This window comes from Molothrus aeneus, unplaced genomic scaffold (assembly GCF_037042795.1).
Source record: "Molothrus aeneus isolate 106 unplaced genomic scaffold, BPBGC_Maene_1.0 scaffold_36, whole genome shotgun sequence".
NCBI classification, from domain to species: domain Eukaryota; kingdom Metazoa; phylum Chordata; class Aves; order Passeriformes; family Icteridae; genus Molothrus; species Molothrus aeneus.
The window spans coordinates 262,811-285,833 of NW_027099027.1; the positions used below are offsets into that span (position 1 = coordinate 262,811).

The 23,023-nt window shown below is 53.8% G+C and overlaps 1 protein-coding gene and 1 pseudogene across 1 annotated transcript in view; one reads left to right on the forward strand and one right to left on the reverse strand.

Moving 5' to 3' along the window:
- Window positions 1-23,023, reverse strand: part of LOC136570728 (uncharacterized) — a 2,607,743-nt pseudogene that overhangs the window by 241,044 nt on the left and 2,343,676 nt on the right.
- LOC136570729 (uncharacterized) overlaps window positions 1-23,023 on the forward strand; it is a 2,347,277-nt gene that overhangs the window by 128,799 nt on the left and 2,195,455 nt on the right. Inside the window, 1 exon segment of the mRNA XM_066571173.1 lies at window positions 13,798-14,483. Coding sequence (XP_066427270.1) covers window positions 13,798-14,483 — 686 coding nt within the window.

The window sequence follows — 23,023 nt, forward strand, 5'->3', positions numbered from 1 at the left end:
TTGTGAGCCATGACAGTTTAAGTAGAATGATAGCGAATTTATCCCAGGGTGAAAAATAGATTGTTGGGGTTTCTAGAATGGGGCTTCAGGGGGCAAGATGGAGGAATCTGGACGTGTCCAGCCTTTCTCCTTCTTCTTGGCCTTCATCTTCTGCTGTGATGTTGGCACTTTTAGAATGGTTAAGAGTAGAAGCTCACTGTCTAACATAGGTGATAGGTATTGGAAAGTAATTGTAAATATCGTACAGGTAGTTTTTAGGATTAAAAGATAACACCGCCCTGGGGCAGGCAGAGTGCCTTAGACTGTCTTGCTGAGAGGACCTTGGCAGTACAGGAGAAAGAATTTTATAGATAAGATACAAGAAACAACCTTGAGAGCCAGAAATGAAGAGCTCTGACTCCTTCTTCGAGCACCGGGCTGGGAAAAGAGACTTTGGAACTTATCTCGGGCTCACACTGACCAGCCAGAGACCCCAAGAGCATGAGTCCGTAAGACGAAGTCTTGAAGGATTGGTTCCAAAACATAAATATCCTTGTTGGTCGTGTCTTCTTGACCAAGAAATCCTTCAAAGCTCTTGTAACTACAAGTCTTGCGGCCCTGTGAGCCATGCGGTGCAGATGGGAGCCAAACTCACCCTTCCTGTCTATGGAGAAGAGAAGAAAACGCAATGGCATCATCTGAAAAACTCAGAGGTCCGCTCTCTAGCTCCTTCCAAACTCCTTCAAATGGCCCAAAGTGTGATTTAGCTACAAATAGATGACAAGGACTCTTAGTGCTGGCTCTTGGACTCCAGAGCAGCTGCTTTAGAATCTTTCACAGAACCCTGTGCAGTTCTGTGGTGCCAGAAAGGGATCATTTGAAGAAACTTTCCCAACTGACTTGCATGGAGGTTTGTTTGAAGGGTATTTGAGGAGAAAGGCTCCCGGCAGAGCTCTGGGCTTTGGCCTAGCTGTGTCCCCTGCTGATTGTCAAGTGTGCCATCAGCTGCAGGGCTTTCTGGGCTACAACTATCATCAAGTCACTGGGACTTGCTCTGTTTGGCCTCTAAAAGCTGGAGCCACTTTCGGGGCAAATTTGGAGACCTCATCTCTGGGAGGATGGAGCAGCTAGGATTTTCCCAGTTGCTGGGAATGGTTCTCCAGGCCCTTGGTGTAAAACGGGGCTGCCCAGCAAGTGCGGATCTGCAAGATGATAAACAATTGTCTTGGTTTGAAAAGAGAGGTGTCTGCTAAGGAAGGCAGAAGCCTTCTCTGAAATGGAAAATGTCAATCCCCTCCCTTCAAATGATTCTCATTTAGAAATTCAAATGCTCTCAGGGAAAGATATGGGGATAGGACTGAGCCCGCAGAGCCGGGCAGCGTTTGCTGATGCTCTGAGCCCTTCCTAAAGATCCTGTGCGGGCTGTCTCAGACACCTGGGGCCAGGGATTCCTTCCAAGCTGGGCCACTTTGGCTGGGCCGGGGGCGGCCCCGGGGCAGAAGGCAGTGTGTGCAAGGGCCCTGGGTGGCACGCTGCAGCACGGTCACCGTGCCATGGAACGGAAGCCGGTGTCCAAGGCCCCTTTGTGACACGTGGGAAATAGAAGCTTGCCCAGCTGCTGGCAACACACACCGGGGCACAACGGGACAGAGCGGTGCCGTGAGGAGCCCCCGCACAGCGCACTCGCTCCCGTCTGACCCGGAGCTTCTCCGCGGCGCTGTTCCTGCAGCTGAGCTCGAGGCCAGAGCACAGGACTCGCTGACCCGTGGCCTTCCTGAGGCTTCTATTCTGCAGCTGCCCTCAAGGGCAGAGTGTGGGACTTGGTGCCCCGGAGCTTTCCCAAGGCATCTCTCCTGCAAGTAGCTCCAGGCACAGCCATGGAGCAGAGACCCCCGAGAGTGCCCAAGCTGGCCTGGGTGGAGGAGGAGGAGGAGGAAGAAGAAGGCCCTGGAGCTGCCCCAGCACAGGAGACAGAAGAGGTGGTGCCATTCCATCCACCGCAGGAGGGTGAGTGGCAGAGCTGGGCTGCAGGGCTGGAGCCTGTGCCAATTGGCGCCATGCCATGCCATGCCATGCCATCCCCTGGGGAAATGCCAATGGACAGGAGGGAAGAGGGGCCAGGCAGACACCCCACAGGGGCCGTGCTCCATCCCCTGGGGCATCCCGGAGCTCTCCCTGCCTGGGCAGCGCAGGGCTGGGCTCTGTTCTCCGGCCTCTCCCGCAGCCCCTCAGCTCTGGCTGCGCTCGCTCTTTGCCAGATGCAGCCCTGGAGCGCACACAAGAGCAGGAATCCAGCCGTGGCCGCTTCCGCAGAACAGCGCAGGTACCTGCAGCCGCCCCCACCTGGGCTGGGCCTGCTGTCCCTGCTCAGCCCAGCACCGTGTGTGCAGCACTCCATGCAACATCCCCGGCCTCTTGCCTTTCTCCTACAGCTTGTCTGCGACTTTATCCGGAGCATTGGGCAGGAAGAGACCAGCACCATGGGCACTGGGCTCAGAGCTCACTCAGAGCTCCTCAGTCATGAGACCAGTGCCGCCCTGCTGGATTTGCTCCTGGAGAAGGGTGTTGCCAGGCCAGAACAAGTGAGCAGCCTGGGGCCAGGCTTCAATTCCCCCATGAGTCCCGTGGCTTCCCCAGCCACGCCTGCTGGTCCCTGGGAGCCTTTGAGGACATGGCAGTGCGCTGGCAAGGGAAGCACTTCTCTGGGGACCCTGGGCACATGGCTCCCTCTGGCAGCTTTCCAAGTCTCCCCGTGCCTTCTCCAGGTGCCCGCCATGGTGAGGTCCATTCACCGATGGCTCCTGGCCAATGATTCTGCCCAGCACAGGCTGGACAAGGCCCTGCTGAATGTCACCAGAGCACAGCCGGGTGACGCAGTGGTGACGCTCCTGCGTGTGGCCCCGTCCTGTGACAGGTATGGGGCCCACCTGCCCAGAGGGCTCAGGCCTCCCCAGCCCATCACCCTGTACCGCCCGGCCCAGGTGTCTGAGCAACAGAGAGTTCCAGGGCCCTCTGGCTGCTGCCTTTCCCAGCCCTGGCACGTCAGCCCCCGAGCCTGCTGCCATGCTCCCTTGCCGTCCCTCAGGGGCCTGTCCCCACAGGGCTGGGCTACCTGGCTGCTGCCGGCCAGGCCCAGTGGGCAGAGGAAGAGCCGGCGGTCAGCCCGGGCCCCTAGGGATGCCCAGGCCACGGTGCTGTGTCTGAGACCCCCCTGAGACAGAGCTCTAACCCCGCAGAGCTGCCATCTCCATCTGGAAGACCATCATATGCTCGTCCAGGACTGCAGAGCCAGTGCTGCTGATCCTCCTGGATGTGCTGGGCAGCTGGCCAGAGCGCAGCACGTGCACCTCCGATGGGGACAAAACGGGTGTCTTTGGCCTGGCTGTGAGTTTCTGCAAGTGGCCTTTGCTGGCCACAAGGCCGCCTCTCCAACAGCTCTCCATCCTCCTTCCCCCACTGCATCTCCCTGCCTCAGGCACTGCCCTGAAACCTGGCCCAGGGGCAGCCTCAGGCCCACCAGGCCCCGTGCTCCCCCTGCCAAGGTCTCTGCGGGCCTCTCCCTGCCCTGCTCGGGCCCTGCCCCAGGGACACCTGGGCACTGAGTGCTGTCTCGGGGGTCTTTGTCCCTTGCAGGCAACCGTGGTGATGTGGAAGATGCTCCAGGAGCCCCATGTGCCACGTGTAGTGACGTCATATTTCCCCCAGCTATTTGTGCATCTGCTCTTCCAAGTGTTCTTCAGCACAGAAGAGATGCCACAGGAGGTCGATGCCTTCTGGAAGGAATGCCTGCAAGAGCATGGCCTTGCCACCAGCCCCAACAGGTGCTCCATGCCAGTCCTCCTGTCCCTGCCACGTGGCCTGCCAAGGAGCCAGTGCTGCCAGGGTGACCTGGCCTTTGCTGTGCACACAGGTTTGCAGTGCAGAGCCTGAAGTCCCTGCTCTGCCGAAAGCAGTACAAGGAGGTGGTGGTGTCAGTGGAACGCAAGCGTGGCTGGGACACGCTGCTCTGTGCTGACAGCCGCCACTATGCCATGGGTCTGCTGGCCAGGTGAGACTCCCCTTCTCCCCATTGCTCCCGGCATTTGTGCCCTGTGCCCGGGCTGTCCCACACAGTCCCTGTGGCCCTGGGACACAGGGCCTTGTGACCGAGGGACGGCCCAAGCAGAATGGAAAAGGCTGGGAGGGGAGAGAGCACAGGAGGAGACACCTCCTAAAGGGCTCAGGTCCCCTTGCAGGACGGTGGTGAAAGACCAGCAGGCTCTGCGAGCCTGTCCTTGGAGAGATTTGCTCAGGTTCCTGGTCCCTTTTTCACCCTCCTAGGGAGATGCGCCATGCTTGTCTTGGATTGGGTTCCAGTATTGCACTCCACCTGCTCTGGCTGCTCAGCACACAGGAGCCACACTGGGATCTGCCCGCCCTGGCGTTCCTTGTGGAGGTGAGCCGGGTGTGCAGCGCTGCCTGGCTGAGCTGCCTCCCAGCTCTCTGCCCTCTGGGAGCCGCAGCCGCCTGGGACGCTGCCCGCGCCCTGTGCTGCTGCTGCTGCTGCTGCTGCTGCTGCTGCTGCTGCTGCTGCTGCTGCTGCTGCTGCTGCTGCCTGGGCCCAGCCCTGTGCGGCTCCGGGCTCCTGCCGGCCGGCTCCCCCATCACTGGCCTGTGCCTTTCAGCTCCTCCAGTGCCTGGATGCCAGTGAATGTGGTGCCAGTGTTGTGAAGGTCTCTTCAAGGTACCTGCAGAGCGAGTGCAGGGAGAGGCGTCGCCTGGCGCTCAGGGCCCTGCTGGAGCTCATTGATGATCCCTCAATGGTGAGAAGGGGGCGGTGGCTGAAGCTGCGCTGGGAACGCAGTCACTTGGCCTGGCCTGGGCTTGGGGCGCTGGAGCAGCTGCTCCCAGCTCTCCTGCCTCCCGCTTCAGCTGCCCGCGTGCTTCGGGACAGGCCTTTGGCCTCTGGGCCCTGCGGCAGCAGGATGGCCTTTCACAGGCTTGTGTTCCGCACAGGCTGAAAGAATGTGGAGCCTGACCCAATGCCTCATGGACCTACTGTGCGGCAATGATGCAGAGATAGCTGGCATGACCCTCATCACACTCAGCTTTCTATTCCTGCACAAATCACATATTCTGATGTCAACCCCCATTGCCCTGCAGCTGGCTGAGGCGCTCCTGCCACACTTTGACCACGTAAGGCTCTGTGCCCCCAGCCACAGCCGCCGGATGCTGCCTGGAAACTGTGTGCCCTGTGCATTTCCAGCCCTGTGCCCAGGGGGGCTGCAGGAGCCAATGCTGAGGTAGTTTTTCTTTTTTTTTTTCCTACAGGATAATAGCCAGGTACAGCTGCTCTCCATCAAACTCTTCTGAGACATGATGGAGTATTTGGAAGAGAGAGAAAAACCTTTGGAAAGCCCTGTGCAACAGAGCTTGCTTGCACTCTTCTTCCACTGCCATGATGAGAATCAGCGTGTGGCAGAGGTGAGGACTCGTGGGCTGCTGCTGTTCCCCTGGCAGGGGGCTCGGCTGCTTCGTGCCCTGCGCCTGCTGGATCGCAGCCTCCCGCAGGCCATGGCACGGGGATGCGGGTGCCGTGCCCTGGGCTGTGGGGCCATCTCGGCGTCCCTGCTGCTCTCCAGGCTTCTCGGGAAGCGCTGCTTTGTGCGGTCAAGTTGATGAAGAGGAGGGATCTCAAGAAGCTGGTGAAGGAGCAGAAACTGTGCAAGTTCAGCGAGTGCCTGGTAAGGAGGGCCTGCAAGGCCCAGGCTCAGGCTGGAGAAGGCCCCTGAGGGCGGCGCTCAGTGTGCGGGCCGGGCAGCTGTGCCCCTGCCCGCTGCGGCAGCCAGAGGCCGCGCGGGCTCCTCTCCAGGCTCCCGTGGGCCCGAGCCGGGTGCCCGTGGAGCCCCGGCCCGGCGGGGCTGCGGGGCGGCACCGCGGCTCCCCGGGCAGCAGCCGGCCCGCTGCCCCCTCCCCTCGGGAGCCCTTGGCCGGTGGCTGCTGGCCGCGTCTCAGGGCTGTGCGGGCAGGGGAGGCTGGGGCTGGGCGCAGGCAGCGCCCGGCCCAGGGGCTGAGCCCGCACCAAGCCTTCCCTCCTGCCGCTCTCTGCAGCTGGCAGAGGACAGGAGCCGAGCGGCCGAGCACCTGCGCCGGGCCCTGCGCTACCTGCAGAGCCCGCAGGAGCCCCTGCGAGAGGCGGCCATCAGCTTCATGGGTGAGCCACGAGCCCGTGCTCCCTCCCCGGCCCGGCCCGCTGCAGCTCGGCCCCGGTCCCGCCTGCTGCCCCGGCAGCGCCAGCCGGGCCCGGGCGCCGTGGAGCCCCGCCTGGCCTGGGCATTGCTGCTGCCGCCCTCTGGCAGCCGTGCCCTGGGGCGGCAGCGTGCGCCAAGGGCCGGGCTGAGCCCTGCTGGGCCAGCAGCCCGTGTGGCCACAGCGCCGGCAGCGCCGCTGGCAGGGAGCTGTGCCGCTGCCGCCGTGACAGGCTCTGTGTTCACAGGCATGGCCGGGCGGCGCCTGAGGGGGCAGCAGCGAGAGCTGCAGCTGATCTGCACTGGTGAGTGAGGGCAGCGGGCTGGCAGCGGGGGCTGCCGGGGGGAGCTGCAAGCCCTGCCCCGGCTGCGGAGGGCTCTGCTCCCGTGGCCAGAGCACACTGAGCTTTCAGGGCCACGGGGGCCATTGGTGGCCCGCAGCTTCGGCCTGATCGCCTTGCTCCCTGCTCCCTCCTGGCCATGGCAAGAGCCGGCTGGCATGGCCCTTGCTGGGGGCTCTCCTCGGCTCCCCGCACATCCGGCTCTGACCGTGGCTCTGTTGCTCTCTCTTGCAGCCCTTGAAGACAAAACAAATGACATCAGCCTCGCCGTCGGAAGCCTGGCAATTCAAACCCTCTGCATCCTCAAGTCAGGAGAGCGGGCTCCCATCTCCAGCTTCCAGTGGCTCCAAAATCACCTGCGCAGGGCATGGAAGACACGGCCTCGTCTGTCACTGCTCGGCTGCCTGCCCTGCTGCAGCTCTGTGGAGAGCTGATCCCAGAAGCTCTTTTTGCTGGGGCCACCTGAGTCAGGAGGAATTTTCTTTTACTTCAAGAATGTTCTTTTCTTTTACTTCAAGAATGTTCTTTTCTTTTTTTTTTTTTTTTTTCCCCTTTACTATATTAATATAGACTGTGTTCTAATACACAGACTGCCAGGATCTTTCTTTTGCTGCCCAGGCTCCGCAGGGCCTAGGGGAAGAGGGGATAAAGGGTGCTTGTGCTCAGCCAGCTGCCCAGGCGTGCAGTGGGCAAGGGGAAATGGCCAGAAGGCCCTTGGCCTCCTTTGGTGGTTCTGCTGAAGCCTTTGTGCTGCCCACAGAGCGGCTGGGCAGGGGCCGGAGCTGCGGGGATCCCTGCCAGAGCGCTGCCTGGAGATGGCCACAAGCCCTGTGCCAGGCAGGAAGCGCCATCCGTGCCCTGCTGCCCGTCTGCTGCTGGCTGCCTTGCTGAGGGCTCCCAGGTGCCTCTGCATGGGGCTGCTCTGGAGCTGCTGTGGGGCTGCGGCGCTGCTGCCGGGCAGCTTGGCCGCACTGGGGCAGGGCCTGAGGGGCTGGGGCGCTGGCAAGCCCTGAGCAATGGGGCTGTCAGAGGCCACAAGCAGCCCCCTGGCAGCCGCCTTCTTCCTGCCAGAGCTGACTTGCCCGATGCATCCTGGGCACTCTGGAACTAACAGCATCAGTGTTGCTGGAAAGCCAAATGCAGGGAAGTCTCAGACCTTTGGTCTTGTCAGCAAAGCTTAGACTTAAACACAGGATTTGATCGGACACCTTGGAAAGGGCTTCCAAACAGAGGTGCTAGAAGGGAGAATGCGGATTTCTAGTTCATAGCAGAAACGCGGGGAGGAAAGTATAGTGGAGGAAAGTTTAGTGTTTTAGAATTCAAGATCTAGAGAAAATCAAAGTAGTTCCAATGGTAAACAAGAAGTTTAGGATGCAGTGCTGGAGGTTTGTGTGTCATAACACGATTGGCTAAGGAAGCTTACAGCTTACACTGTGGCATGAGTGTCTCATGTCTCGCGGCCCCTCCTCGAGACCCCTCTCAGGACCCATCCGCAGCCCCCAGGTCCCCCCACAATGCCCCAGGACCCCTCCCCAGACCCCCCCAAACCCCCAGACCCTCCTGGACCCTCCCCCGCCCCCCCCCCCCAATCCCCTCTCAGGCCCCTCCCGCTCCTGTCCCGAGCCTGGCGGGTCCCAGCGGCAGCGGGGAAGGGGGCGCCGCTTCTGGCTCGCCTCTGATTGGCTGGGGAGGCGCTGGGAAGGCGGGCATTGCTGAGAAGAGCCGTACCGTGATTGGTTGGCTTGGGGACAGGCAGCCCGTGATTGCTTGGTTCGGGGTGGGGCGTGTTGCTATTGGCTGGGAGCCCTTGCACGCAGCGGAGGCGGGAGATTGTGAGGGGAGAGCGCAACTGAGGTGGGGCCGTGGGGAAACTGGGGGGGTTTGGGGCGGGTCTGAGGGGAAATTGGGGATTTTAGGGGGCATTGACGGGAAACACGGGGGAGTGCGGTGGGTTTGGGGGGAATGAGGGGGTCTGAGGAGGCTTTGGTGGGACTGAGGGGCCTATAGGGAGCTTTGGGGGAAGCTTGAGAGGATCTGGAGCGTTCTCAGGTGGGTTTAGGGGGAACTGAGGGAAATTCAGAGTGTCTGGGGATTTTGAGTGGAACTGGAGGATTGTGAGTGGATCTGGGGTGTTTTGAGGTGGGTCTTGAGAAACTTGGGAGAGTCTGAGGGGATATCTTAGGGTTTTGGGGGAAGGGGATTGACGGGTCTGAGGGGGATTTGGGACAGTCTGATGGATTGGGGGGGTCTCAGGTAGGTCTGGGTAGAATTTTGGGGAGAACTGGGGGTGTTTGAGGGTCCTGGGGAGGTTTGCGGAGTCCTGGGGAGGTTTGGGGGGTCCTGGGGAGGGTTTGGGCGTTCAGAGTGGTCCTGGGCCAAGCTTGGAGGGCTCTGCGGGGTTGGGCGTTCCTGGAGGGGTCCTGGGGGAGGTTTGGGGGTCCCGGGGGGTCCCAGGCCCACCCTGAACCGGGGTCTGGGGGTTTCGGGGGGAGGGGGCACAGCAGGGGTTCCCCCCCCCCGGTTTTTGGGGGGGTCTCCCATGGTGCCCCCTCCCCAAAAAGCTCCCAGGGCCCCCTGAAGTGGCTCCTGTTCCACCGGCCGGTGCCCCCTGATCCAGGATGGCCCCACTGAGTCTGGGGGGGTTTGTGGGGATTTTGGGGTTCTGAGAGGGTTTTTGGGGACTTGGGGGATTTTGTTTGGAGTTTGGGGGGAAGTATTGGGGTTTTTGGGGAGAATTATTGGGTTTTGAGATGGGTACGTGATTTTGGGGGTTTTGTTGATTTGGGGAGGTTTTGGATTTTTGGGGTTTTTTTGGGGTGGTGGGGTTTTTTGGGGGGAATTTATTGAAAATTTAGTGAGTTTTTTTAAATTTTGGAGAGTTCCACTGGGATTTTTGGAGATTCTCTGGGTTTTCTTAGGGTTTCCTTGCAATTTTTGGAGATTTTGTGGGGTTTTAGTGGAATTTTAGGGGTCTTTGGGGCATGCCCCGGTTTTGGGGAAGGGCTGAGAGGCACCAAAATCTCCTTCAAAGCCCCAAAAGCCCAAATAAAACCCACAAAATCCCAATTAAATCTCTCAAAATCCCATTAGAACACCCTAGAATCCCAATAAAAGCCCACAAAATCATTTGGAATCCCAATAACCCTAAGAATCCTGATTAAAGTCTGCAAATCCTCCAAAGATGTCCCAAAAAAACAGAAAAAGCCGCACAAAATCTCCCCCAAGACCCAAAGAAATCCTGGCAACACCCAAACCCCCCCAAATCCCCAATTAATCCCTCTGAATGCCACCACAATTCCAATAAAATGCCCCAAAATCCCCTAAAAATCCCAATAAACCCCCGGAATTTCTGAGAATCCCAAAAAATCCCAACAAAATCCCAGTAAAAACCCCTAAATTCAAAAAAAGCCACAAGAAATTTCAATAAACCCCCAAACACCCCCAGAAAAACTCCCCCTCAAAATGCCAAGAAAATCCCACAAAATCCAAACCCCCAAAATCCACAAAACCAGCCACTCCCAGTCAATCCCAGTGTGATTCCAGTTGCTCTCAATGAGATCCCAGTGTAACCCAGCATGGACTCAGCTGCTCTCACTGGGATCCCAGTGTGATCCCAGTTGCTCCCAGCATGATCCCAGCTGTTCCCAGTGTGGTTCCAGTGCCCCCAATATGGTTAGAGACACTCCCAGTATGTTTCAGTTACTTCAGAATGATCCCAGTCTTTCCCAGTTCCTCCCAGTTTTCTCTAGCATCATCCCAGTTTCCATCTGTTGCTCAAAGGGTGGCCCCAGTTGCTCCCAGTATGATCCCAGTTACCCCAGTTGTAGTCTCAGTCCTCTCAGCATGGATCCAGAACCTTCCAGCCGATCCCAGTTGCTCCTAGTGTGTCACATTTTCCTCCCAACATGGGCCCAGTAGCTCCCAGTAAGCCCCAGTCGGGTTCCATTCACACCCAGTATAAACCCAGAATGAGTGTAGCCACTCCCAGTATGATCCCAGTCCCTTGCAGTCTAATCCCAGTTGCTCCCAGTCACTCCCAGTCTGATGCCAGTGCCCCCAGTGTGATCCCAGTTGCTCCCAGCATGGGCCCAGCTGTTCCCAGTGTGCTTCCATCACTCCCCTATGGTTACAGACACTCCCAGGATGGTCCCAGTTGGACCCAGTTGCCCCTGCTCTACTCCCAGTCACTCCCCAGATGATCCCAGTCCCTCCCAGCATGGTCCCACTCACTCCCAGTTGCCCCCAGTGTGGTCCCAGTTCTCCCCAGCATGGTCCCAGTTGTTCCCAGTGTGGTTCCAGTTGCCCCCAGTATGGTTCCAGACACTCCCAGTATATCCCAGTTGCCCCCAGCATGTCTGCAGTCATTTCCAGGCACTTCCAGTGGCCCCAGTAAGGTGTCAGTTATCCCAGTATGATCCCCAGTCATGCTCAGTAGATCCCAGTTGCCTCCAGCATGCATCCAGTCCTTCCCAGTTCCTCCAGTTTGCTTGCAGCATCATCCCAGTTTCCCTCAGCTGCTCCCAGTAGCCCAAAGTGTGATCCCAGTCGCTCCCTTTCAACCCCAATATGATCCCAGTAAGCTCCAGTTTGATCCCAGTCACATGCCAGCCCTCCCAGTGGGGTCCCAGTATAATCCCAGTTGCTTCCACTCTCTCCCAGTATGGTCCCAGCTGCCTCCAGTGTGGTTCCAGTTGCTTCCTAGATCAGCCCAGTCAGTCCCAGTATGATGCCATTTGCTGCCAGCGTGCTCCCAGTTGCTCCCAGTCAGGCCCAGTCTGGGGGATGATGTGCAGGGTGTGCTCCCAGTCCCTCTCAGATCCTCCCAGTATTAGTCCAGTCCCTCCCAGTATGATCCAGAGATGAGCCCAGTGTGCTCCCAGTCCCTGCCAGTATGAACCAGTTGTGCTCCACATGGTTCCAGTTGCTCTCTTTCACCCTCACTTTTGTTCCAGTCACTCCCAGTATGTCCCAGTGTAGCGCAGTTCCCTCCAGCATCTTTCCAGTTCCTTCCAGTATGATCCCATTTGCTCCCAAGCACTCCCAGTCAGCCTCAGTGTAGTGGCACTCACTGCCAGAATGATCCCAGTCAGCTCCAGCATGATCCCAGTTCATCCCAGTATAAGCCCAGCAGTTTCCAATCACCCCCAACATGCAGCCAGTCACTCCCAGTTGCTCCTGGCATGATCGCAGTTGTTCACAGCTGTTCCCAGTCACCCTCAGCATAATCCCAGTCACTCCCAGTATATCCCATTTGCCCATAACATGGTGTTAACTGCCCCCCGCAGGCTCCTACTCGCTCCCAGTATGATCTCAGTATGATCCCAGCATGATCCCAGTATCCATCAGTGCAATCACAGTCTGCCCCGGTATGGCAGTATAATCCCAGCATGATATCAGTACAAACCCAGTACAGTCCCAGTCACTCCCAGTATGATCCCAGTATAATCTTAGTATGATGTCAGAACAAAGCCAGTACAGCCCCAGTCAGTCCCAGTACGATCCCAGTGCAGCCCAGTCCCTGGCAGTGCTGCCACTGCTGGGATCCCCCAGGCCTGTGTGCGTTCCCCCCTGGCGGATGTGCCGAGAGGAGCCCCAAGGGCTGGCAGTGGCCAGGCAGGGTCCCCAGCAAGGCCCAGTTTGGATGTGCAGCTCCCAGTTTGCCCAGTTTGCCTCTCCTTTGGCTCGGGCCGGGTTCCCCCCGCCCGCAGCGGCTGGGAGCAGCCGAGAGCCCCGCGCTGCCCAGGCCGACCTGTCCCGGCTCCATCGCCGCTGCTGCCGCGGGCTGCGAGGGCTGCGGGAACGGGGCACCGAGGGTGTGGCTGCTGCTGGGGGAGGAGGAGGAGGGAGGGAAGGGCAGGGATGGAGGGGAAGGAGGAGGCGAGTAAGGGGGGAGGAGGAGAAGAAGGAATGGAAGGAGCGGGATGAAAGAGGAGCAGGAGGTGGGGATAAGACAGAGGAGGAGGAGGACGGGGGATGGAAGAGGAGGAGCAGGAGGAGAAAGAGCAGTGAAGGAGGCGGGGTTAGGGGGGAGATGGAGATAGGACAGAGGAGGAGCGGGAGGAAGAGGAAGTGCAATGGTGGATCAAGGCTGAGCTGAGGGAGCCACTCGGTCTCGATCCCTGCCTGAATTCGCAGCCCCCACCTGTGGGATCATCGCCCCCCCCCCCCCCCCCATGGCGCAGGTGGGCGGGGAGGGGGAGCCCGGCCCGCATATCCCGGGGGGTCCCTGGGTTGGGTTTTTGGGGGGATGTTTGGAGAATGAAGAAGTCCAAGGCTGAGCGGAAAAGGCCCCTCGGGGGGACATCGGGGGGTGGCGGTGGCGGCTGCCGGCAGAGGCAGCCTGGAGGAGCAGAGCCCTGTGTCCCCCAGGAGGCCAAAGTGGGGAGGCCAGAGAGGGGGGAGCGCCGCCATTGGCGGGAGCCTCAAGAGCCTGGAGAGGGGCAGGGGGGACTCCTTGGAGCCGCTGCAGCCCAGAGCAGAGAATGAGGGGAGAAGGGAGCCCGGGAGCCCAAACAGCCCCGGCATCCCAAAATGGGGAGAGCCAAGAGTGGGGAGCTTTTGGCATTGCTGGCACTGCCAGCAGCCTGGGCAGGGCAGGCACCGAGGAGAAGGGGGACCCCCAATGCAAGCGTGACCCCAGCAGCTGGGACAGGGGGGAACCCGCAAACACCAGAGGGGAGGGACCAGGGATGGGGAACTCCTGGGAGGCTTTTTCAGGGCTGAATCTTGGTGTTTGGGAGGTTTTTCTGGAGCCCACATGGCCGGTGACTTGTAGAGATGGACTTGGGCAGAGGAAACTTCAAACTCAATGTGCTCATCCCTTGTTTTCTCCAAACCAGGATTTCCCATTGCAACCCCTGGGAGGCTGATAGGAAGAGGAAGATGCCCCAGGACACTGAGGCAGGTGAGGAAGAAGTCAGTGCCCCTTTCCCCTCTGTGCTGCTCCATCTCCCAGCCCAGCACGGCCCCCGGCTACAGCACAGCCCTGGGGGGATCTCGTTGCCCTTGCCTGTGGCACGGAGGCAAATCCCATGCTGTCCTTGTCCTTCCTCGCCCAGAGCAGGAGCTGAGCATGGAGAGCAGGGAGGACAAATGCCCGCGGCAGAACCTGGTGGCAGAGGCCGTTTTGAGCGGCTCCACGGCGCAGGAAGCCAACGGGGAGGAAAAGGCCCGGAGATGCCGCACGAGGAGGGGCTGCAAACGCAGATGGCGGGGATGTGAGGGGGAAAGAGCCAGCCTGGGCCGGGAAGGCGGCCGGAGATGGAGCCAGAGCTCGGAGCTGGTGCTCCATGAGCAGCTCCATGATGGGGAGAAGCCCCACACGTGCGTGGAGTGTGGGAAGAGCTTCAGGAGGAAGTCCAACCTCATCGAGCACCAGAGGATCCACACTGGGGAAAAGCCCTACGAGTGTGGGGAGTGTGGGAAGAGCTTCAGCTGGGGCTCAAGCCTGATCCTGCACCAGAGGACCCACACTGGGGAGAGACCCTTTGAGTGCTCCGAGTGTGGGAGGAGCTTTCAGACCAGGTCCAATCTTCACCGACACTACCAGAGTCACAGAGAGGAGAGGCCCTTCCAATGCCCCGACTGCGGGAAGGGATTCAAGTACAACTCTGACCTTGTCAAGCACCGGGGCATCCACACAGGGGAGAGGCCCTACGAGTGTGATAAATGCAGGAAGAGGTTTCAGACCAGCTCTGATCTCCTCCGGCACTATCGGATTCACACAGAGGAGAGGCCCTTCCGCTGCCCAGACTGCAGGAAGGGATTCAAGTACAACTCTACCCTTGTCACCCACCAGCGCATCCACACTGGGGAGAGGCCCTACGAGTGTCCCCAGTGTGGGAAGAGCTTCTCCTGCAGTTCTAACTTGGCCCAACACCAACGGAGGCACCGGTAAGGGAAGCCCTGCGAGTGCCCCGAGTGTGGGAAGAGCTTCGTGCGCTGCTGCAGCTCCATCCCCCACTGGAGGAGGCACTTTGGGCCCAGCCCTGTTCACTCACATTCCCTGTGATCCATGTTAGGAACACACCTGGCTGCTTGTCCTTTGGTTTGGCCTGAATTTTTTTCTCTTCTCCATCTCTCTGTCCTCCAAAAGTCCGGGGGGATGGAACAGTCACCTCAAAACCACTCAAATTCCACTGAAAATAACTGAATTTTAACCCCAAAGGGCTCAATTCCACCTCAAATTCCTTGTTCCCTCAAAAAACTCAATCCCAGGCGAAACTCACTCCATTCCACAGCTGTCAGGTTGAGATGGAGTTGGAAGGAGATTGGGAGAAGTGGGATCTCAATTTGGAGCAATGGGATGGGGATTGTTTGGGGCTGGATGTGTGGGATGTATTTGATAGCAAATAAAACTTTCAGAGTTACTGATTCCTGTCCCGTTCATTTTCACTCAGTTCTGTTTGCAGAGTGCCACCTTCTCATTCAATTCCTATAAAAATCCCATTTTTTAAATCATCTAACCCAAACAATCCAAAAACCAATATCGAAATAAAACCACCCGCACACCATTAATCTTTTGAAAATAATTTTAATTTTTCAAGAGTACTTAAGGATATTATTAAAGTTTAATTTTTTGGTTGAAATGTCTGAGAAATTATAGTGGTGTTTGGTTTTGTGTTTAGTATATTTGTAATATGAATTGTTTAACTAAGAGGTGTTAGATTACATGTTAATTTCTTTACATATTTTTTATCTAAAGTACATTAGTCATCGAGTTAAAATTTTCAAAAGGTATTTCTTGATATATAATTTGTTTAGTTATATGCATTGGTAATATTATAGTAATAGTTATTGTTGGTTTGAGTTGAATCATTGTTGGAGTATTGTAAAGAAGACTTGAGATTTTTATATTTTATTTTTATTATAATTTATTTAATTTCAATTATTATTTCTTTGTTTATAATTTTATTGCAATTTGTTGAGGGGATAGGAAGGAAGTTCAAGGGCAGGAACATTTTTTCCTGGCTGGGAACTGGAATTCCAGACCCAGGGAGTGTGTGCAGGACCCCACAGACTGGGATCAAATATCGGCTGGGATCAAATATGGGCTGGGATCAAATATGGGTTGGGATCAAAGATGGGCTGGGATCACCTGGACTGGGATCACATGGATGGGGATCGTGTGGATCAGAACCCTCCAGACCAGGATAGCCTGAAGTGGGACCAAATATGGACTGGGACTGTATGGACTGGGATCCCAGGGACTGGGACCATATGGATCAGGACCACACAGACTGGGATCAAATATGGGCTAGGACTGTTTTATAAAGTAAATTATATATATATTTTTTAAATATATATATTTTATATATATATATATATATTTAAATATATATGTAAATTATATATATATTTTGTTATATAGTTTTTATTTCTGTCGTTAATTAAGCTTGTGAAAAGGCTGCTTGTGTTAAACTGCCTGCTTGGATGGGATAACATCCAATGCACACGGGATGAGGACACCTGTACAGATCTGCCAACTATCAGCACTCCCCGTCTGAAGGCAGAGTGCACCAAGGCCCAAAAACTGGAGGTGATAAAGAGAATGGACTAAAACCACAACCAAGGAATCTGCATGCTCTAAAAAGGCAGATCCAAGGGAGAGCCATGCTAAACAGTTCTTGGAAGATGTAAACTAGTTTGGGGGAAAAGTTTGCTGTGCATGAGGGTCTATGAATATGCACCAGGCTGATGTAAGGGGAAAGGTATTTCAGGGGATCCCCGAAGGTAACAGGGTGCTCCTGGCTGAGCACCAAGATGCACCCGGCCGTAATAACCTTTGCTCCATGGTCCTGGTCCCCCATTAAACTTTTATTAAAGTCCTTTATTAACCTGTTTACATTTTCACAGGAGAGTGAATGTGTTTTTCACAGGCAGCTTCACAGAAACTGGAACACGTGGGGGTTCCCTGGAGTGGGCACCGCTGATCCAGGGCATGGAGGTGCTGCCTGCAATCGTCCATAACCGCCCATAAGGAGCCTCCAGGGCTTTACCCTCCATGAGCTGCAGCAGACGTGTCGGGAAAGGGGACAAGAGCCCGTGGAATGGTGCTTGTTGCAGGCAGATTGGCCACTTGCAGCTCTTCAAAACTCCCTCCCGTGAAAAATGAAAAAACTTCAACCATTTAAAAGTGTGAAAAACACGTTCACTCTCCTGTGAAAATCTAAAAAGTTTCATAAAGAACAATGGGAGACCAGGACCATGGAGCAAAGGTTATTACGGCCGGGTGCATCTTGGCACTCAGCCAGGAGCACCCTGTTACCTTTGGGGATCCCCTGAAATACCTTTCCCCTTACATCAGCCTGGTGCATATTCATAGAGCCTCATGCACAGCAACTGGGAAGGGTTTAACACTTTACTGGGTATATTAGCGTTCAGAAACACATAATCACCAGAATGATTATATGCAGGTGCTATTATTGAAGAGCTCTGGGTGTCAGGGGTACCAACCCAAATCTGACTCCGACATGGGTTCAGGATGAACATGTTTTTATATTCTATCCTTATATAACTTTCATGTTAATGATTGAACTTATATTCTTCTATTGTATACATAGATTTCAGCCAAGCATGGGCTCCTTGTGGCCCCCCTCAAACTTCCAACATAGTTTCTCATGATTCTTCTTATGATTAAACAATAATTATATTTAATTACTAAACAATCATCACATCTAACAATTATATCATTTGTCATGTACTGCTTACACAGGTGCAATTTCACATTATCTGGCAAGCACAAAGCCTAACATTTTCAGTGTCTATTTTTGACATTTTTCCAGGGCCCCACTATCATTCTCCCCCCTTTGAAAGCATTTTCACTTCACTGTAGGTGTAAATGTTTTCACTTGATACAGGCCTTTATTTCTCAATTTATTCTTGACGTTCTTCAAGTCCATGGTTGATGTAAACGTTGTTGTGGATGCTGTCACGAACTGGAGAACCAGAAGATGGTGGGCGTGGATCTCGTGTCAGTGCCTTTATTATCTTCTGGTTCCAGGATGTTTTCTTCTGTATCTCTCCCTTTAAGATGCTGTGAACTAACCAAATTGCTAAGAATACAATTAGTAAGATTATCACACTCTCAATGACAGATTTAATCCATCAACTCACATTCCACCCTAACCCTTTAAAGATTTTGCCGAGCCAGGTCGTAGTCAAAACCTTTTGCTCTTCTTGTGCTTCATGCTCTCTTTGTTTCAGCTGATTGATGTCATATTCTACATCTGCAGTTACATTTGGGATGTGAACGCAGCAATGACCAACCCGTCCCTTTAAAAATCCACATACTCCATGCTCTTTCAGGAGTAACAAATCTAAGGCTAATCGATTTTGTAAAGTCACTTTTGTGGTGGCTTGTAATTGTACGTTTAATTCTTTAAATCCTTCCCGGGTGACTCTTGCCAGTCTATCTACCTGACCTGTAAGTTTGTACAGCATCTTCTACTCTGATAGTTTGCTGTAGGACCAAGCAAAGACTCTAGGGCCCACCCAAATTTCACTCCACCAGAGGGTTCTTGCCAAGTGTCATCTGGATTTTCATTGTCTAGAACTTCTCGTCTTGCTCTTATCTGCACAAGCTCATGTTTTCTATTAAATGGGGACTTTTCCAAATTGGACATGAGGTTGCGTCATGGTTTGACACTGGCACAATGCCAGTGCTTCCATGAAGATACTTTCTTCTTGGTTTCTGCTGTGAGATGTGACTAGGAATAAGCAAAGTAGGCTCTTACTTAGGGAAAAAAGAACTAGAACTTTATTAACTACTCTACAACTATAGATAAAAAGGAACACACACACAGGGAAAATGAAAACTTCACAAGTGCATTTCTTCTTCTCCTCACCAAATTTCTAACGCAATACATTTGGTTCTTCAAATCACTAACTCTCGGTCTAGCATCACTTTTTAGACAATCAATCTTCAGTTCATCAAGAGGAGAGGAGTCTTTCTTGTACTATGGGCTTCTCCTGGAAACACAGCTGAAGCCTCGTGTGTTTCTGTGTCACTCGTGGCACCGCCCGGAGTACATCTGCCGTCGTGACTTCTTCTTTTCTATGTCCAGTGCTCTCACTACTGAACACGGACCAGAACTGCTTCTAGGGTTGTCTTTTAAGGATGCTCTGTCCCGATCTAAAAAAGGCACAGTTTCTCCTTTGGGACACCTGTCCCCACAATCTCTCTTTTGGGACACCTGTCCCCCCCATATTTTTTCACCCCCTGGGGCCGAGGGGCATCAACACTGAATCCTCTTGGTTCTGAGGCCATTGCCTCCCCCTAGAATGCAGTCTCTGTGTCACAAGGAACATGGTACTGTCCATGGCTATACAAAAAGAGTCCAGCAAAAGCTACTCTATCATCTCTTCTCAAATACTAGGATTCTTCTCTATTCTTCTACTATCTCTCACTCGCCCAGACTTCTCTCACACTGGCTCATTTCTTCCTCATCTTCTACTCTATCTTCTAGGAAAGGTCAATGTTCTGTAAAGTTCTCATTCTCTAAAAAGGGGTTAAAAGCGGCCGGCTGCATTCCCTCCCCCCTTCTTCTCCGTCCCAGCCGTGCTGCCGGCACAGGCCCATGTTTATCCAGTCTCAAGGTTACAGTCTCAGGCAGCAGCTCTCTTTCTCTCTCTCTCTCTGTGTCTCTCGGGGGGGAGCTGCCCGATGACTCCCGGTCTCTCTCTCTTTCTCTCTTCCACCCTTCCACCCCCGGGCTCAGGCCTACCTCTTCCGGCCACATGGCTTTCCCCTCCCCCTGCCCAGCCAGCAGCTGGGCTGGGGGAGAGACCCGAACTCTTTCTCGCCGGAAACCCAAGAGGACCCTCCCAGGGGAGAGCTCTGCTTTTAACCCCGTGTTCTCAGAGGCATGTCCATGTCTCAATGGCCAGGTTAAATGCCAATATTAAAGTCTGAATATCTATTGGCCAAAAACACAGTATCCCAAAAAACACATTTCTTGTCAAACCACCACATTTTACTCTTCGCTTCTGAGAACACACTTTCTAAAATTATTAACAAAATTACAAAACACTTCAACACTTCTACAAAACAAGAAAACTTTCATTTCTAGATTTTACTATGCATCTACTTTAACTCAATACATGCTTTGTTCTTATTCTTTTTTGGTCCTATCTCACAGCTTTACTCACAACTTTATCTTATCATTCTTCCAAAATTCGATTCCCGGTCAGGGAACCAAAAATGTCATGGTTTGACACTGGCACAATGCCAGTGCCTCCATGAAGATACTTTCTTCTTGGTTTCTGCTGTGAGATGTGACTAGGAATAAGCAAAGTAGGCTCTTACTTAGGGAAAAAAGAACTAGAACTTTATTAACTACTCTACAACTATAGATAAAAAGGAACACACACACAGGGAAAATGAAAACTTCACAAGTGCATTTCTTCTTCTCCTCACCAAATTTCTAACGCAATACATTTGGTTCTTCAAATCACCAACTCTCGGTCCAGCATCACTTTTTAGACAATCAATCTTCAGTTCATCAAGAGGAGAGGAGTCTTTCTTGTACTATGGGCTTCTCCTGGAAACACAGCTGAAGCCTCGTGTGTTTCTGTGTCACTCGTGGCACTGCCCGGAGTACATCTGCCGTCGTGACTTCTTCTTTTCTATGTCCAGTGCTCTCACTACTGAACACGGACCAGAACTGCTTCTAGGGTTGTCTTTTAAGGATGCTCTGTCCCGATCTAAAAAAGGCACAGTTTCTCCTTTGGGACACCTGTCCCCACAATCTCTCTTTTGGGACACCTGTCCCCCCCATATTTTTTCACCCCCTGGGGCCGAGGGGCATCAACACTGAACCCTCTTGGTTCTGAGGCCATTGCCTCCCCCTAGAATGCAGTCTCTGTGTCACAAGGAACATGGTACTGTCCATGGCTATACAAAAAGAGTCCAGCAAAAGCTACTCTATCATCTCTTCTCAAATACTAAGATTCTTCTCTATTCTTCTACTATCTCTCACTCGCCCAGACTTCTCTCACACTGGCTCATTTCTTCCTCATCTTCTACTCTATCTTCTAGGAAAGGTCAATGTTCTGTAAAGTTCTCATTCTCTAAAAAGGGGTTAAAAGCTCCTACAAGCGGCCGGCTGCACTCCCTCCCCCCTTCTTCTCCGTCCCAGCCGTGCTGCCGGCACAGGCCCATGTTTATCCAGTCTCAAGGTTACAGTCTCAGGCAGCAGCTCTCTTTCTCTCTCTCTCTCTGTGTCTCTCGGGGGGGAGCTGCCCGATGACTCCCGGTCTCTCTCTCTCTCTCTCTTCCACCCTTCCAGCCCCGGGCTCAGGCCTACCTCTCTCGGCCTCATGGCTTTCCCCTCCCCCTGCCCAGCCAGCAGCTGGGCCGGGGGAGAGACCCGAACTCTTTCCCGCCGGAAACCCAAGAGAACCCTCCCAGGGGAGAGTTCTGCTTTTAACCCCGTGTTCTCAGAAGCGTGTCCATGTCTCAATGGCCAGGTTAAATGCCAATATTAAAGTCTGAATATCTATTAGCCAAAAACACAGTATCCCAAAAAACACATTTCTTGTCAAACCACCACAGGTTGGGAGGCCTAAAGTAATTTCCTTTACTTTCCCATCTACAGGCAGATGGGAAAGTCCAGGTGCCATCGCTTGCTGCCCATACAAATTGTCCTGGACCTCGGACTGTACTCCTGGTACATCCTACAACTGCTTTATAATTCACTCTGCCTTGTTTATGTCTGATCCCTCTGCAAGCACAGCCAGTTTGTAGGGCTATTGCCAGTGGTGGCATCTGCTTTATCTCTGCATCATCAGAAGTGCAGTCATAAGTTTTATTACATGCCCACCAACTTACTTTGTCTGCCCTCGTTCTGCTACTGGTGGCAGTGTTTGTTACTGCTGGATCTGTTTCATTCTCGGAGCCTTCCCACTTAATGCACCAAGGGGTGTTTGCCATACATTGGAATCTTTGAAGGATACTCACAGACCACGCACTGTCCCAAGGCTCTGTCTGACCTTCCTGATCCTTGGCCTCACACTTCCATACCAGAGTGGTTTCTGTAACATTTTCTATAATCTTTTTATAGTGTGGCAAATAGCATTGCCATTGTGTGATGCCTCCTGATTCTCCCATAGGGGTTCCTAGTGTGCCATCACTTAGAATACAGTCTTTCTGGCCCATGGGTCTCATCCATGTTCCTATTTTCTCCCAAGTTTCCTTGACTACTTGCCTCGACTCAGGTACCTGTTTGCATGCAATTGTTTTGTTGATTTGTTGTTTTGTATTTCAGGTAGTTTTGATGTTATGATTCCCCAATTTACTGGGTCTCCTGCTGCCTTTGGTATTGGCAGACAGGCAGTTATTCTACAGGTGTTTTGCATTTTGGCAAAGGCTTTGACTAATCCAATCATTACATTCTCAGCCCAAACTGCATTAGAAACCTTTATCACCTGTGTTTCTGTTTGTACCTCTCTCTTCATTCTAGAATGAAGAGTGGTTAGTTGATCTTTTTGCATTCCACATCCCAAAGACATTAATGACCATAGCGTTAGCACAATTACTGATAGCATTCTCAAAGTGATTAAACACATCTTATCTGCAGCCTTGTTGGTTCCAGAGTTTACACAGTCCGTGATCCAGGATGGATTTTCTTCACTCGGGTGTAGTGAATCCAGGGGTCCACGCCGGCTACTTTGGCTGCTGTAAAGGTGGTCAGCAGTACCTGGTGGGGCCCACTCCACTTTTCTTTCAGCGGTTCTTCTTTCCAGTTCTTGATGTACACCTCGTCTCCTGGATGTATGTTATGAACTGGGTTCTCGAGAGTCAGTGGTCTATTCCACACCAGGATGCTCCGGAGCCGAGCTAAAGTTTTCCCGAGAGACAGAACATAATTATACACTTCCTGCTTTCCTGTGACGTGCACATTAGGGTTAGGCTCAGGAGATTCACATGGTTTCCCATGCAATATCTCATAAGGACTGACTGACATCCCACTCCTAGGCTTTATCCGAATCCTCAACAGTGCTATTGGCAAAGCCTGGGGCCACTGCAATTTGGCTTCTTGGCATATTTTACTGATTTGCCTCTTTAGTGTCTGATTCATCCTCTCTACCTGTCCACTTGACTGGGGTCTCCACGGTGTGTGGAGGTCCCAAGTTATCCCCAGCAATCTACTTACCTCTCTTACTACGTAGCTATGAAATGGGGCCCCCTATCTGATGATACCCTAGGGGCACCCCGAACCTGGGAATAATCTCCTGTAGTAACCACTTTACTGTTTCCTTTGCTTGGTTGGTGCGACAGGGAAGGGCTTCTGGCCACCCAGAGAATGTGTCAACCCCCACTAACAGGTATTTGTATCCTCGAGTTCTTGGCAAGTCTACAAAATCTACCTGCCAATAGTCTCCTGGCTCTATTCCTATCCGAATTCTTCCTAGCTGTGCCTGTCGTCTAGCCACTGGGTTGTTTTTCAAGCAGATATCACACTTTGACATTACTGA